This window comes from Delphinapterus leucas, chromosome 8 (genome assembly GCF_059928025.1).
Source record: "Delphinapterus leucas isolate spDelLeu-1000000601 "Yukka" chromosome 8, BTC_Dleu_Yukka2, whole genome shotgun sequence".
NCBI lineage: Eukaryota > Metazoa > Chordata > Mammalia > Artiodactyla > Monodontidae > Delphinapterus > Delphinapterus leucas.
In genome coordinates this window covers 19,725,077-19,742,384 of record NC_143136.1, presented here as the reverse complement: position 1 = coordinate 19,742,384, position 17,308 = coordinate 19,725,077, and the positions used below count along the sequence as shown (strand labels likewise).

The following is a 17,308-nucleotide window of genomic DNA, read 5'->3' as shown; positions in this document are numbered from 1 at the left end:
GGCAGCTACGAGGTGGGGGGCAGGGATGGAGGGAGTAAGGGGCAGAGCTGGGGCTCCCGGGGTAATCAAGGCAATAGAATCACCCCTGCCCTAAAGGACAGCGATCCCTTTCTGGAGGTTTGACTTGCTCAGATACTTTCATTAGGGCAGGTTCTTATTACAGCAGAATATATCATACTCTAGTAGGAACTCCAGCATGGAGTTCAGACTTACCTGAGGAACTGATGCGGGAGAGGGGACCTAGCCGAAGTCTATGTTCTACGAGGTAGCAAGATGCTCCTGGACAAGAGCTCAGGAGGAAATCAGGGGCCAGGAATGGGGGAGCTTGACCTTCACCCCCTGTTTGGGAGGGATGGAAGGGCAATGCTGAAGGCCAGGCTCTAGCTCAACACTGCCCCCCAAGGAGTCCCCACCAAGTCCAACGGAGAGCACAGAAGCTCCACAAAGATATTGGGAAGCTCATTAGACTCTAGGGACCCTCCGGCAGAAGGTTCCACAAGGGTCACCATAGACTATCCCAGAGCGTGGCACTGAAAGGGCACCAGTTCCCCAGTGGTGAGTCCAGAGCACACGTCTAGCCCAGCAGTACCAGAGGAGCACCTGGGGGACACCTCCAACAGACTCTCCCAAATTCCTGGGGCGCATTCTACGGGGGGGGGTAAGCCCTGCATGAACACACGGGGTCTGAAACAGTGCAATCTGGGTTATCGCTGTTGACGTGACTTCATTTGTGCTCACAGGCTGGGGGTGCCCTGGGAAATATGGGCGACATAATTATTTCTTTAAATTAGATGTCACTCGGATGCACTAATGTACATTGGTTTCCTCACTTTGTCAGTTCATTAAGTGCTCAACAAAATGATATCAAGCGCCTAGGGTTTGCCAAACACTGTGTGTGTCTGGTTTGGGGAGACGAAAATTTCATCTATCTATCTATCTATATATATCTATATATATGAAATCCCTGCTTTCAAGAACCTCACATCAAGGAGGAGGAAGCAGCCAAACTGATGATTGTAAATCCTCGAAATTGATGCCATTGTAGAGGTAACCCCGGGGATGCAGAGGAGCACAGAGGGGGGCGGCAATGCATGGAGGTGACGACTGGGCTGAACTGGAAAGGAGAGAGAGCTGGCCAGCCCAAGAGGGTGGGGATGAGGAAAAGGGAAATGAGTGCCAAGGCCCAAGCGGAACCAGAACAGCTCTGAGGGGGAACTGCAGGTCGTTCCCTGTGGCCAGAGTTAAGGATACAAGAGGGCATGGCCTGAAATAAGTCTGGAGAAGCACACAGGGTCAGATGCAGGGGCGCCAGGTGCCATAGCAGGAATTTGACTCTGCCTGAGGGCAACGGGAGTCTTTGAAGGGTTGCAAGAGGGAAAGAGGGTGATCAAATTCACTTTTTTTTTTTTTTTTTGGCCACACCGTGCGGCTTGTTGGATCTTATTTCCTCAATCAGGGATCGAACCCAGGCCCACCACAGTGAAAGCGCCGAGTCTTAACCACTGGACTACCAGGTAATTCCCTCAAATTCACATTTTAGGAAGATGGTTCTGGTAGAGAGTGGGGGATGGATTGAGGGAGGAAAGACTTGACACAGAGAGCATTTAGGAAAATAGTGGTCTGGTAGTGTTGGTAGTAGAAGTAGCAGCAGCAACCGACAGTGCCAAGCACCATGCTAACTGCTTTATAAATATAGACTCATTTAATCCACATGACAATTCTATGCAGTGCGTGCTCCCATTATCCCCATTTTACAGATGATGAAACTGCGTCCAGTGAGATGAAATAACTTGCCTGAGGTCTACAACCACTGACATTGCTGGGATCCTAACACAGACAGTCTAGCTCTGAAATCACAGCCATCCCATGATGAACGCAGTAGTTTAGGCAAGAGAAAATAAAGCGGGACCTAATACCATCAGTGAAGACGGTGAGGAAGAGATAATCAAGAGAGATGTTAAGGAGATGGCGTCCGTGGAGAGGAAGAGCAAGGCAAGCGTGAGGGGCACGCCTGTTTCTGGGTTAAGGAGGAGGGGCACCCGTGTCAGGGAATTCCGTGAGACCGGTTTTCTACATGTTGAGTTTGCAGCATCTGTGGGGCCTCAGGGGAGATTCAGGAAGTGATTAAATGTAAGAATTTGAGCTTAAAGAGAAGCTTAGAAGAGAAGCTGAGAACTATAGGTGTAGGAGACACTGGCACATACTGGGTTGGGGCTGAAGCCAAGGAGGCAGGAGGACTAGTCTAGGGAGAACAGGTAGAGAAGAGGACCGAGGCAGACTCTGAGGAACATGCCTATTTGAGGAATGAATTGAGAAAAAAAGTAACAAATAAGACCAAGAGAAGTTCTCTGAGCAATAAGAAAACAATGGGATCAGTGGGGTTAAATGGTTCAGAGATCAAGTAAGATAAGGCTTGAACGGTATCCATTTCACCGTAAATACAGTTAAAAAGCATACTGCAGGCTGGGAGAAGGTATTTTACCATGATTGACAAGTATGAGGCAGTATGAGTAGACAGGGTAACAGGCCCTTTTATAAACTGGTAATAGGAGAATACACTGCAACAGTCTTTTTTTTTTTTTGCAGTACGCGGGCCTCTCACTGTTGTGGCCTCTCCGGTTGCGGAGCCCAGGCTCCGGACGCGCAGGCTCAGCAGCCATGGCTCACGGGCCCAGCCGCTCCGCGGCATGTGGGATCTTCCCGGACCGGGGCACGAACCCGTGTCCCCTGAATCGGCAGGCGGACTCTCAACCACTGCGCCACCAGGGAAACCCTGCAACAGTCTTTTTGAACTGCAATGAGTAGTATTTATCAACATATCAACATGCACAGTTATGACCCAGCAAAATTATACTTAAGCTACTGAAACACTCGTACAAGTTTCCAAAGACCAATATCCAAAAATGTTCATAGTGAGAACCTAAATATTCATCTATAAGGTAATTATCAAATAAGTCAGGTTATGTCCTTGCCATGGGCCATTATGTCATCACTGAAAAGAGTAAGATGGATCTATATGTACTGATGTGAAATAGGTACATGATACATTGTTAAAGTGCAGAACAATATAACTAGTTAAATAGTATTTTATTAAAGAAGGAAAAAACATGTTTGTATGTGCATGGGGGAAGTCTGGAAAAATATTCACAAGATACAGGTGAACAGAAGGATGGAAGAGAATCACATTTTAATTTATATGCTTTTTACCACCTGTTTTCTTTACAATATGCACAGTTTATTTTTATAATATTAAAACAGCTTTATTTAAGAAAAGAGTTTACTGGATTTAGCAACCCTAGGTCACTGGGAACATTGGCAAAAGCTGTTTCCTCAGTACAGTGGGCAGGAAGCTGGTTGCAGTGGGTTGAACAGTGAACAAGAAGTTGGCAAAGTGGAAAAGGCAACTGCTCACTGCTTTTTCAAGAAGCTTGCCTGTGAAATGGAGGGCCCAGGGGGAGTGGTCGCTAAAGGAGTTCTAGAACAGAGGGAGGGAGAGAAAGACATATGCAAGTTCAGGGAAAGAGGTGGTTGAGAAGCAGAGGGTGCACAAGGCAAGACCTTCAAGGACGTGAGATGCAGTGGGGTCCCACAGCCAGGTGCAGGACCGAAAGAGAAGGAAGGACACTTCTCACGCTGCTCCTAGAAGGAAGGAAGAAAGTGTACACACAAATTCAGGCTTACGTGTCAGCTGGGGGCTAGGGTTGCCTGCATCTCCCTTGTAAAGAAGGAGGTGTACGTTGAAAACGAGACAGAGGTAGACTAGGTAAAACTCCACCTTCAGATTGGCAGACTCTTGCAGAAGCCATTAGACAAGAAGGCATGAAAATTCCCAGCTCTCATTACACAATTGCCAGGAGGAGGCTTGGCCTTCAGTCAGAGTCCCAGAACAGACCTCGTTGCTCCTCTGCAGGAACACCTCCCCTGGTGGGCCTCCTGGATTTCCCCCTCAGCAGCCCTGGGTCAGAACTTTCCACGTAAAGGCTGCTTTGCTTTTTTCCTGTCCAACACGTGTGACAGCTATCAAGCCCTGAGTCACAGAGGAGGCATCAGTGGCCACTCCAATAACACAGCAGCTGTAGCAGCAACAACAGGTAGGTGAGCAGTTCGGTCTTCGGGCTGCTGGGGACTATTTCTGATAGAAGGAATTTGGAAACTTCAGTCTCCTCCTTTGAGTGCCCTGAGAACTGAGGTGGTGAATTGCAGAAACAAAATAAGTCTGCACCAAGACAGCACGGTACAAATGAACTTTCTACAGTAATGGAAATGTCCTGTATCTGCACTTTCCAATATGGTAGCTACTAGTCACATGTAGCTATTGAGCACTTGAAATGAGAAACTAAATTTTTATTTTATTTTAATCAATTTAAATTTAAGGGACTTCCGTGGTGGTGCAGTGGTTAAGAATCTGCCTGCCAATGCAGGGGACACGGGTTCAAGCCCTGGTCCAGAAAGATCCCATGTGCTGCAGAGCAACTAAGCCCGTGTGCCACAACTACTGAGCCTGCATGCCACAGCTACTGAAGCTCACGTGCCTAGAGCCTGAGCTCTGCAACAAGAGAAGCCATCACATTGAGAAGCCTGCACACAACAACGAAGAGTAGCCCCCGCTAGCCACAACTAGAGAAAGTCTGCGTGCAGCAACGAAGACCCAACGCAGCCAAAAATAAATTTTTTTAACTGCACAGTATAATGCACTTTAAATATAAATATGAAGTGCATTTACAAACATATTAAAGTAGCCACATGTGGCTAATCTCATTTTCCAGGGGACCACATTGAGGCACAGAGGGAAATGACCTGCCCAAGCTCACCCTGACCATTAACAGCAGAATCAGGACTGGATGCCGGTTCTGTATTCACCCCACCATTGGTAGGCCTGCTGTGGGCTCAGTGGAAATGAAATCAATCTAATGAAAATCAAGAAGTAGGATGGTTAGGAAATGTCAAATCTGGGCTGTCCTTTGCACACCCAGTTGTCTGGGACAGAGAGGTGCTTAGTGGAGCTCAGCCCCACACAGCAGTGCACACAACAGCAGATTTGAAGTCAGATTAAAAAAAAAAAAAAGTCTCAAAAACTGCTTAAAAGTCAGTTCATCTGCGTCACTCTAGGTAAGTTGCCTAACTCCGGAGTCTTAGTTTCCTCATTCAGAAAGTGCACACTCCATGGGGTTGTTGTGAGGATTAAATGATACAGATTCTGAAAAGCACTTTCCCTGGAAGCTAGGCCTTAGCAGGCACTCAACGTTAGAGCTAACGCGACTATTGCTATTCAGGTTAAAGCAAATTAAGATGTACCTGGAAGTCAGCCCCGAAAGCAGACCCGATGCTTTCTCTCGCTTGGGGATGTAGTGGGAAAGAACCCATGCTATTAGTTAATTAACTATTTCAGTAATAATAATCACATCAATAAATGCTAACATCGTGCTTTATATGTGTCTTAAGGGCTTTACAGGTAATCCCCCATTTCATCCTCAGCACAACCCAATTAGTTAGATTCTATCATTGGCCTCATTTTACAGATGAGTAAACTGAGACTCAGAAAGGAAAAGTCGCTTGCCCAGAGTTGCTAGGCTAGCAGAGTTCTTAACTGCTGTTCTCATGGCCTCTCTCTGTGTGTCCTGGGCCTTTGCCTGGGTTTAGCATCACCTGGCAAGGAGTCACTGTGTTCTCCACAATGGAAAAGAGAAAGGTGACAAAGAACGTTTGCTAAATAGCTAGACTCAAAGGCTCTTTCCTGGGGGTAGGCAGCTTAGATGAGTTTGCCACAGGCTTTGAGCACTGTGTGGGCCCTGGGATGCATGGAGCAACAGGTCAGGGTAAGGAGTAGAGGAGGGGCTGAGGCATCAATCACTGGGGTGGGGGCTTAGGAGGGAGCAGTGAATTAGCATTCACTGCTGTGCCTGGATTTATCCTTTCAATTATTATCAACAGCAAATGTGACAAAATACATTCTTGGTGTCACTCAACACTGTTTTCAAAAATGTATTTGAACTTGGGTGGGATTTTAACTTTTACCAAATGGCTTTCTTTCCAAATTAGATGGTCTTGGTTCCAAAGGTAGTAGCTACTGCAGATCCAATTCCAAGTGGACAAGCTAAGAAAAAGTAGCAATGCCCTAAGAGAGGCATGCGGTCAGAGCAGATGGTTGGGGAGGGAGGTGAAAGACCAGGTGAGGTGGAACCGGGCCCCCATTTGGGGGTGGGAGTTCTCAAAGGGGTGTGGCATGGAGAAGGAATCTGTGAGGCTTTAAGGATGCCCAGGGTGAATGGGGTGGAGACAAGAGGCATTAAGTCCAGGGAAGAAAGCCACCAGACGCACCAGAAGCTAGTTCCGTTTCTGTTGCCTTAAAGAGCTGTTCCCCTTTGAGATGGGAAAGATGTTTAAGAGCAGTAGTGCTGCTGGGTTGTAAGCGTGGGATGCCCGAGACAGCTGGATTGCGGGGAGAGTCAGACAGGGTGGCTGAAAGAGCCAGGGGCTGCTGAGCTCAGGGCAAAGATAAGAGAAATCCGTGCTGTCCTGGGCCAACTACTTCCTTTGGGTGGGCCTCAGTTTCGTCATCTGTGAAATGGAAAGATTGGCTAGAAAACCCCACAGGCCCCTTCCCAGTGTGAACTCTGCCAGTTAATAAAATGACTACTAGTTATCAAAGAGTTGACCTGGGAATTAATTATTCAAGCTATCAAAGGCATCCCGCACCCTCAGGGGCTCCACCCCAGAGTTGAGCAATCTAATCCACCACTCACTTCCTCCACTGTGTTCTCACCACCGCCGCCCTCTGTGTCAGGCACATCTGCCTTCCTGGAGGTGTCCCACAGGTGACAAGCCCAGAATCCTGGTAAGTCTTGGAACACCCTTCCAGAATGTCTCTGTTCTCTGTCCCCCCCTTGACACCCAGCCTCCATTTATCCCCTCCATTTATCCCCACACTCCTCAGTCTCTCCATTCTTTCTCTAGGCCTCCCTATCCCCAAAGGGAGAGGTTCTGCCCCTCTTCCCTACACCTCTGTCCAACAAGCACCTAGGGCAACTGGCTGCCCACCGCCTTCTCTTGCGGACCCAGCCAGCTCTCCCTGCCTTGGCTAGGATTGGGTCTGAGGAAGATCCAGATACTACTGAGGCCCTCTTCCCCTATACTAAATGTAAATATGTGTGGATTATATTTCTAGAGAGAAAGGACACTGGAATTGTATACAAATAACCTTGCATTTGTTGTTGTTATTGTGTTGCCGTTGTTAAAAAGATTGCCTTAAATGTTTGGGCTTTTGTAAATGTAGCATTTTCATGAAGTAAATTAGAATCATCCTTTCCATGAGTTTTTGAACTATCATGAGTCATTAAGGGGCTGGCAGTTCCATTCACTGAGGGGATCTCCTGCTCCGTTACCGAGAACATGACTGGGTGGTCAGCAGGGGCCAGTCAGTTCAAGGGCATTTGGTTTCTGATTCCTGTAAGGGCTGTTCCTCTCGTTCTGGGCCTAAGGAATAGCAAAGAAAGCAATGCACAAAACATCAAACAGTGGGAGCGAACCAGAGCCAGGTTAACTTCATGATATCTCAAGAACTTAGCTTACAGCTATATTTGATACATGAGCTGTGATTTTTTTTTTTTTTTTTTTTGTGAGAAGTATATCTGTAGACTGAAAATAGCATGTGAAGCCATTCACACCTAGTTGGAATCCGGGCTGTGGCGCTAAGAGACTCTGTGACCACAGGCTGGTTTCTGAACCTTGCTGTGACTGTCTATTTATAATGAGACCATGTACCTGTGAGGCACAAAGCAGGTCTCAGATGTGTATCACCCTTCCCTTAGTTTCTCCCTTTAACGTCAAAACATCCTCACCAGAGACTGGTAAATTAAAAACCAACCAAACAACAACGAAACATTCCCCTCCCTCACCCTCCAGTGGCTGGAGGTCATTGCCCTGGCCTGGTTCCCGTTTCTGAGTTCTCTTCCTTCTGTCCTAACTTGCATGGTCTCCCTCTGGACCCTGAAGCTGAGCCTTCACGTCTGGGAGCGGGAGTTCGCCTGTACACCTCCAGCCCAGCTCCGGCACAGCCGAGCACTGGATTATCCAGAATGAGGACTTGTCTGTGAAACATGCTTCGCTGTTGCTGCTTCCTCTGCGAGGCAGCTTCTGCGGCTGCCACAGCTCTGCCTTCTCGCGGCCAATGCTTGTAAATGTGGGGTTCTCCTCTCTAAGGGCACAAGCTGTCTGCACCCATCGTGCTCTGTAGCCACTCGCAGAGGTGGTCTTCTCTTAGGTCGCGGGCTCCCTTAGGAACATCTCTGATCATCTTCTCCCGGGAGTGACCCACCTTGTGGCTGCATCAGACATTACCCTGGGCTTCTGAGCAGACTTGCTCTTGACCTTGGGGCTGCAGAGTCAGTGATTTCACGCAGGCTTTGTCAGCAGCACTGGCTGAGCCAGCTGTACTATCCACCCCTCTCACTACCGTCCCTGCCTCCTGGCCAGACTGGGCCCCATCCTTATCATCACATCGTTTAGGTTCACAGACTGATCTAATCTGCTCTATCTGAGAAGGCAATTTATCTGGCTCCCATCACTTAGGGGAGAAATACCTTCTCAGGAAGGTGAAGGCTAAGAATTCTCTCACTCTAGGGAAAAGGGGCATTGTTTCTCCAGTTTCCCTAAACTCACTTAGCTTTTTTTTTGCTATGTATGATTGACAGTAACAGTTTCTTCTGCTAAAGAGAAAAGCTTCCTAGGACCTTTGATTAATCTTTTTTAATTGAGATATAATTCACATACTATAAAAGTCATCTTATGTGCATACACAAACACACACACATACACACACACAGTGGAATACTACTCAGCCATAAAAAAGAATGAAAAATGTCATTTGCAGCAACATGGATGGACCTAGAAATTATCGTACTAAGTGAAGTAAGTCAGACAGAGAAAGACAAATGTCACATGATATCACTGATATGTGGAATCTAAAAAAATGATACAAATGAACTTATTTAAAAAACAGAAGGAGGGCTTCCCTGGTGGCGCAGTGGTTGAGAGTCCGCCTGCCGATGCAGGGGACACGGGTTCGTGCCCCGGTCTGGGAGGATCCCACATGCCGCGGAGCGGCTGGGCCCGTGAGCCAGGGCCGCTGAGCCTGCGCGCCTGGAGCCTGTGCTCTGCAGCGGGAGAGGCCACAACAGTGAGAGGCCCGCGTACTGCTAAAAAAAAAAAAAAAAAAACAGAAAGAGACTCACAGACACTGAAAAGAAATTTATGGTTACCAAAGGGGAAATGGAGGGGAAAGGGATGGATTAGGAGTTTGGGATTAACTGATACGCACTACTGTGTGTAGAATGGATAAACAACAGGGACCTATTGCATGGCATGGGGAGCTATATTCAGTGTCTTGTGATAACCTATAATGGAAAAGAATCTGAAGGAGAAAGTAATGTGTATGTGTAACTGAGTCACTTTGCTGTGCACCTGAAACTAACACAAGATTGTAAATCAACTATACTTCAATAAAAAACTTTTTGAAAAATGTCACCAATTTACAGTATACAATTCAGTGGGGTTTTGTATACGGATGGTCCCCAATTTACAATGGTTCAACTTAAAATTTTTCAACTTTATGATGGTGCAAAAGTGATACTCCTTAGCTAGAAGCTATACTTCGAATTTTGAATTTTGATCTTTGCCCAGGCTAGCAATGTACAATAGGATACTCTCTCATGATGCTGGGCAGCGGCCATGCAAGCATGAGGATAAACAACCGATATACACTTACAGCCATCCTTTACCCATACAAGCAACCACTCTATTTTTCACTTTCAGTATAGTATTCAATAAATTACTTGAGGTATTCCACACTTTATTGTAAAATAGGTTTTGCGTTAGATGATTTTCCGCAACTGTAGGCTAATGTAAGTGTTCTGAGCACGTACAAGGTAGGCTAGGCTACTCTACGATGTTCAGTAGGTTAGGTGTATTAAACGCATTTTCGACTTAGGATATTTTCAACTTATGATAGGTTTACTGGGACATCACCCCACCGTAAGTTGAGGAAGATCTATATTCACAAAATTGTATAATCATTGCCACTGTCTAATTCCAGAGCACTTTCATCACCCCAAAAAGAAACCCTGTACTCAGTAACACTCCCCCGCCCCCAGCCCCTGGCAACCACTAATCTACTTTTTGTCTCTAACAATTTGCCTCTTCTGGACGTTTCACATACATGGAATCATACATTATGAAGCCTTTTGTGTCTGGCTTTTTTCACTTAGAATAATGTTTTCAAGGTTCATCCATATTGTAGCCTGTATCAGTACTTCATTATTTTTTTTATTTTTTATATTTCCGGTACACGGGCCTCTCACTGTCGTGGCCTCTCCCGTTGTGGAGCACAGGCTCCGGACGCGCAGGCTCAGTGGCCATGGCTCACGGGCCCAGCGGCTCCGCGGCATGTGGGATCTTCCCGGACTGGGACACGAACCCGCGTCCCCGGCATTAGCAGGCGGACTCTCAACCACTGCGCCACCAGGGAAGCCCTTCATTAATTTTTACGATTGAATAATGTTCCCTTGTATGTGTATACCACAATCTGCTTATCCGTTTATCAGCTGATGGACATTTGGATTACTTCCACTTTTTCGCTGCATGCTGCTAAGAATATTCACATACAAGTTTTTGTGCAGACGTATGTTTTCTATTCTCTTGGGTATACTAGGAGTGGAATCACTGGGTCGTATGGTCACTCTACATTTAGCTTTCTTAACAATTGCCAAACCGTTTTCCAAAGCAACTGCACCATTTTACATTCCCACCAGCAACGTATGAGGGGTTCAACTTCTTCACATCCTCATCACCATCGTTACAGTCCTTTTTAAATTATGATCATGCTAGTGAGTGTGAGGTAGGTCCTGAGCCTTTTTACTTTATGTTCTTCACTTTAACACTGGGTTCCATGTTGAGGTGGGCTACAGACTGGCATAGGGTAACAGGATGGCCATATCTTGTTATAAAGAAATGGTATGATGCTGATATATTTTGTGGTTCAAAAGGAAGCTAATTCAGTAGCTGGTCACTTTACTTCCTCTTTGCAAACTGGGATAATCTTTCAGGGTGGCTGCAGCTTCCCCCAAAAGAAGGCTCTCTGCTACCCCCATAACAAGGGCAGAGCCCACAGAGGTTAGCTAGGTGTGCTGGCGAGTCAGGTTTGGAAGAAGGCACTCACTAGCAAGGCAGGAAGGGTCCCCAGCAGGACTTGAAAGCCACCAAAACAAGGATCGTGTGTCTCCACCTGCCTTCTCTGCTGCCTGCTGCCCCTCCTCCTTAGGCTGGGAACATACTGCCTTTCTCTGCTCACCCCTACATGGCAAAATATGCCTGTTCAGAGCTCCCAAGATAATCTGTTACATTTCCACCCATGTGGAGAATCAGTCAGCCACCTGCTTATGATTTTTGATATATTTTTTTCAAACTACACCAGTATGCCCAGAGCAGGCCCCACGCATCTCAGCAGAAAAATGCTGGGCTGTACTAGTGGAGTCAACTTTCTCTTAGCTCGAGCATCCTGAAACTCCATGCTGCTATCACTCAGACTGTTTTTCCAGAACACTTCTTTTAAAATAACTTTCAGAAAGTTGGACAAAGGGACTCATCTCTTAGGTTTATAGTCAAGCCTTGATGATCTTTTCCTAGGGATCTAACACAATTGGATTGCCTGCTTAGTCCCGCAGATTGAGAACTGAATGGTACCTCATGTTTCTGACATTAAAATCAGCCTCAGTAGTCAGAGATGCCCACCACCGAGGATCCAAGACATGTTCTGTAGGGATTATCCAAGGGGAAGTTTCAACAGTGGTTTGGGTGATAGCAGTGTTATGGAAAGTGATAAGAACCTCTCTCCAGGGCTTCCCTGGTGGCACAGTGGTTGAGAGTCCGCCTGCCAATGCAGGGGACGCGGGTTCGTGCCCCGGTCCGGGAAGATCCCACATGCCGCGGAGCCGCTGGGCCCGTGAGCCATGGCTGCTGAGCCTGCGCGTCTGGAGCCTGTGCTCCGCAGCGGGAGAGGCCACGGCAGTGAGAGGCCCGCGTACCGCAAAAAAAAAAAAAAAAGAACCTCTCTCTGATGTTGAAGGGAACTAGACACTTTTTGTGAAATGTATCATTTTTTACTAAATATGTCTCCAAAATCTTAGTGCTCCGGCCATTTCTTGAAGTGAAAGTTACTTCCATGTAATATACAAGCTAACACAAAGAATCCTATCTAAATGTTGTGAGCAGACAGACTAGAATCTGGGGAGATTTATTGTGCAGTAACCCTCGTCTCTCTTCTCTAGGCCGGAAATTAAGTGTACTTCAAATATGGAAGGATTTAACTGGGAAAACTACAGTGACGAAGATTTTGGTAATTACACTTACAACACTGACCTGCCCTCTATTCTACCAGACTCTGCCCCATGCCGCCCGGAATCTCTGGATATCAACAAGTATGCCGTGGTCGTCATCTATGCCCTGGTCTTCCTGCTGAGCCTCCTGGGAAACTCCCTGGTGATGCTGGTCATCTTATACAGCCGGGTGGGCCGCTCCGTCACCGATGTCTACCTGCTGAACCTGGCCATGGCTGACCTGCTCTTCGCCCTGACCTTGCCTGTCTGGGCCACCTCCAAGGCAAAGGGCTGGATCTTTGGCACAGCCCTGTGCAAGGTGGTCTCACTCCTGAAGGAAGTCAACTTCTACAGTGGTATTCTACTGCTGGCCTGCATCAGCGTGGACCGCTACCTGGCCATCGTCCATGCCACACGCACGCTGACCCAGAAGCGGCACTGGGTCAGGTTCATATGTTTAGGCATCTGGGCCCTGTCCTTGATCCTGGCCCTGCCCATCTTCGTCTTCCGAAGGGCCATCCACCCACCCTATGCCAGCGCAGTCTGCTACGAGGACATGGGTGCCAATACAACGAAGTGGCGCATGGTGCTGCGGGTCCTGCCCCAGACCTTTGGCTTCCTCCTGCCCCTGCTGGTCATGCTCATCTGCTATGGACTCACCCTGCGTACGCTCTTTGCGGCCCACATGGGGCAGAAGCACCGTGCCATGCGGGTCATCTTTGCTGTCGTGCTCGTCTTCCTGCTCTGCTGGTTGCCCTACAACCTGGTCCTGGTTGCAGACACTCTCATGAGGGTCCGGGTGATCGCGGAGACCTGTGAGCGCCGCAATGACATCGGCCGGGCCCTGGATGCCACCGAGATCCTGGGCTTCCTCCACAGCTGCCTCAATCCTCTCATCTATGTCTTCATTGGCCAGAAGTTTCGCCACGGACTCCTCAGGATCATGGCCATCCATGGCCTGGTCAGCAAGGAGTTCTTGGTCAAGGACGGCAGGCCTTCCTTCGTTGGCTCTTCTTCAGGGAACACGTCTACTACCCTCTGAGACCGCACGCAGGGCTCCTCTCTTCCCTTCAGCATCCGCCCCAAGCCGCATGTCCTCTGGCGGCTCACAGCCCTGTGTCCAGGCAGCCCCCCATTGTGGTTACAGGAAGTTGCTGAGGCCACATCCTTACTAGGCCCCCAGCTATGGATTCGAAAGCCCTGGCCCCCACCTCTTATCGTAATTACCATGTCAACTGCTAGAGCTCAGTCCATCCTACCACCGAGACCACAGCACTCTGTCTTCTGGCATTCTTTGAAGATATTCTTTTAAGTGATTACAAAAAGTTCCCACCATTGGGAGGCATTAGTGTCAAACACCATTGGTTGCTTCCCCAACTCTCCCTTTCCTTGCCGGCTAACGAAGTTCACCTCCCTTGAGAGAGGCTGAAAATGACAGATACTCACTTTCTCATACTTCCTTAAGCCAGCAGTGGCCATATCATCTGGTTCTGATAAATAAGAATTAAAGGCAAATTGTGTGCTGGTAAATCACTTTCCTGGGGGAAAAAGTCTTGATTTGTAGCATTTACCACGTTCCGTGGTATAAATAAATGCTCCCACCATGACCGATTTCAAGGTGGCAGTGTTTAGCAACGAGATCACAAGATCTAGAAAATGTAATAATCTGCCTTCACAAGCACACACAAAGTGGCTTCAGTGCATCATTGCTTAAGAAGTCTACTGAGGCCAGGAAACCGCTGGGAAGTATTCCTGATGTGAGAGAGAGAGAGAAAGGGAAACATATCTTTGGTTCTTGCTTTTGAATATGGTTATAGGATATGCAGTGTGGTGCCAAGGCAGCCACTTTGTGGAAATGAGACGAAAAGTATGCCCAACACACTCGAGCTGTTGGAGCCAAAGGATATAAAGAACCTGAGAGGACTTCCCTGGTGGCACAGTGGTTAAGAATCCGCCTGCCAATGCAGGGGACACGGGTTCAAGCCCTGGTCCGGGAAGATCCCACATGCCACGGAGCAGCTAAGCCCATGCGCCACAACTACTGAGCCTGCGCTCTAGAGCCTGCAAGCCACAACTACTGAAACCCGTGCGTCTAGAGCCAGTTCTCCACAACAAGAGAAGCCACTGCAATGAGAAGCCCACGCACTGCAATGAAGAGTAGCCCCCGCTTGCTGCAACTAGAGAAAGCCCGCAAGCAGCAGCGAAGACCCAATGCACCAAAAATTAATTAATTAATTAATTAATTGATTTTTTAATAAAAAGAACCTGAGAATAAAGAGCCCAGAATAAACCTAGGCATAAACAGTCAAACGATTTTCAACAAGGGTGCCAAGGCTATTCAATGGGGGAAATGACAGTCTTTCACCAAATTGTGCTGGGAAAATTAGATATCCACATGCACAGAATGAAAGTGGACCCTCACCTTACACCATACACAAAAATTAACTCAAAACAGATCAAAGACCTAAAGTTAGAGCTAAAACTATAAAACTCTTAGAAGAAAACACAAAGGGAAATCTTCAGGTCATTGGATTTGGCAATGATTTCTTGGATATGACACCAAAAACACAGGTAACAAAAGAAAAAGTAGTTTAAGTGGACTGCATCAAAGTTTAAAACTTCTGTGCTGGAAAGAACACTATCAACAGAGTGAAAAGGCAAATCACAGAATGGGAGAAAATAGTTGACATCGTATATCCTATAAGGGGTTAATATCCTTATAAAAAATTCCTACAACTCAGCAAAACACAAACAAACAAGCAAACAACCTAATTCAAAAATAGGCAAAAGAATTAGAGAATAAACATTTCCCCAAAGGACATAAACAAAGAGCTCATCACTAATAATTAGGAAAATGTAAATCAAAACCACAATGAGGTACCACTTCACACATATTATGATGACAATTATAAAGAAAAAAAAAAGAATGAAAGAAAGAAGAAAATAACAAGCACTGGCAAAGATACGGAGAAGCTACAACTCTTGTGCACTGTTGGTAGGTATGTAAGATGGTATAGCCACTGTGGAAAACAGTGTGACAGTTCATCAAAAAATTAAACATAGAATTACCATATGATCCAGCAATTCTGCTTCTAGGTGTATACCCAAAAGAACTGAAAGCAGAGACTCAAACAAATATTTGTACACTAATGTTCATAGCAGCACTATTCACAATAGCCAGCAGGTGAAAGCAACCCAAATACCCATCAGCAGATGAATGGATAAACAAACTGTGATATACCCCTACAATGGAATATCATTCAGTCTTAAAAAGGAATAAAATTCTGATATATGCAACAGCATGGATGAACCTTGAAAACATTATGCTAAGTGAAATAAGCCAGACACAAATATTATATGATTCCACTTATATGAAGTACCTAGAATAGTGACATTCATAGAGACAGAAAATAAAATAGTGTTTACTAGGGGCTGGGGGGGAAGGGGAAAATGGGGAGTTATTGTTTAATGGGTACACAATTCGGTTTGGGATGATGAAAAAGTTCTGGAGACGGACAGTGGTGACAATTGTACAACAATGTGAATATACTTAATGCCACTAAACCGTACACTTTAAAATGGGTAAAATGGTAAATTTTGCATTATGTATATTTTACCACAATTAAAAACAAAAAACCTAGTTCCAAAAAGGCAAACTTGAACCACTGGAACCACCTACCTGTAACTTCTTAAGTGAGATAATTAAATGTCTTTTTTTTGTATAAACTACTTTTAGTTGGGTATTTCATGACTTGCAACAAAAAACATCCAAAGTGCTACAGAGAGGTCGGGCAAGAGCGAGCAGAGGTCCTGAATGAGGGTCTGTACAATAAATAAATCCCTTCGTTGTTTATCGGGTACATAGAGAGAAGGTCTAAAATCAAGATGGAGGCTGGTATTTCTTCCCTCTTCCCCAGCCCAAGCCTCCTGCTGCTGAACATGTATTATGGAAGGAAACATGTCCTGGGATCATCTTGTGCTTCTCGTATCCTTGGGTGAAACAGGAGTCAAGAGTGTCAAGGGTGGGACTTAGAACGGCCAAGAAAGTCTACCAAATCAGCTGGATTGGGCAGTTGGAAGTCAGAGAGCTCTTCTGAGCTCGACCAGCAACTCTCACTTTGAGTCATCCTTCACACTCTCCCCTCTCCCACACACACACACACCCATCATTCAGGTTTGACAAAAGGGCACTCATGCAGAATGGGAAAATGACTATGTCACCCAGACAAAACAAAGAATTGGACTCATTCCTTCAACAGTATTGAGAACCTACTCTTCCAGGGCTTTGGGTATATAAACAATAAAAACAGAGAGTGCCTCACCCTGGCACAGCTCCTGTTCATAGGGCTTGTCTCTGAAGGGTCTTGGGCAGGAGGGGCTCTGGCTCTGAGCAGTCTACTAAGGAAGTAAGGAAACAAGGGGAACTGAACTTCACTGTCACCAAACTTTTACCAGGTTCCAATCCCTTTCATGGTAACAACTCTCTGACCATTAAATCAAGGAAACAGCAGCTGTGACTATGACAAGAGGCCTCTCCAGGCAGACAGAGGCAAACCTCTGAGCTTCAGTAACCACTACCCTTAACTCACGAAAGTGCTTTTCCTTTTGCAGTCAACAAGCAGGATTGGGCTTCCCTGGTGGCACAGTGGTTGAGAGTCCGCCTGCCGATGCACGGGACACGGGTTCGTGCCCTTGTCCGGGAAGATCCCACATGCCGCGGAGCGGCTGGGCCCGTGAGCCATGGCCGCTGAGCCTGCGCATCCAGAGCCTGTGATCCGCAACGGGAGAGGCCACAGCAGTGAGAGGCCCGCGTACTGCAAAAAAAAAAAAAAAAAAAACGAAACAAAAACACAAGTAGGATTAATTCAACAATAATCCCTTGTTCCAAGTTCACTCTGCCAGGCACTGGGCTAAACTCAGGATCAAGCATGACTTAGCTG

The 17,308-nt window shown here is 46.7% G+C and overlaps 1 protein-coding gene across 5 annotated transcripts; it reads left to right on the top strand.

The window, feature by feature from the left end:
• Nucleotides 1-95: 95 nt before the first annotated feature.
• LOC111171816 (C-X-C chemokine receptor type 2) lies at nucleotides 96-16,097 on the top strand. Of its 5 annotated transcripts, XM_022567656.2 has the most exons (5): nucleotides 96-1,514; nucleotides 1,758-1,992; nucleotides 2,587-2,939; nucleotides 3,911-4,091; nucleotides 12,321-16,097. In XM_022567656.2, the coding sequence occupies exon 5, from the start codon at nucleotides 12,346-12,348 to the stop codon at nucleotides 13,408-13,410; it is 1,065 nt and encodes a 354-aa protein (XP_022423364.1). In that variant the 5' UTR covers nucleotides 96-1,514; nucleotides 1,758-1,992; nucleotides 2,587-2,939; nucleotides 3,911-4,091; nucleotides 12,321-12,345; the 3' UTR covers nucleotides 13,411-16,097. The 5 variants fall into 5 exon arrangements, with proteins under 5 accessions (XP_022423364.1, XP_022423366.1, XP_022423367.1 ...); XM_022567658.3 differs by lacking the exons at nucleotides 1,758-1,992; nucleotides 2,587-2,939; nucleotides 3,911-4,091 and having other exon boundaries at nucleotides 1,476-1,514; XM_022567659.3 differs by lacking the exons at nucleotides 96-1,514; nucleotides 1,758-1,992; nucleotides 2,587-2,939 and having other exon boundaries at nucleotides 3,827-4,091; nucleotides 12,431-16,097.
• The last annotated feature ends 1,211 nt before the right edge of the window (nucleotides 16,098-17,308 follow it).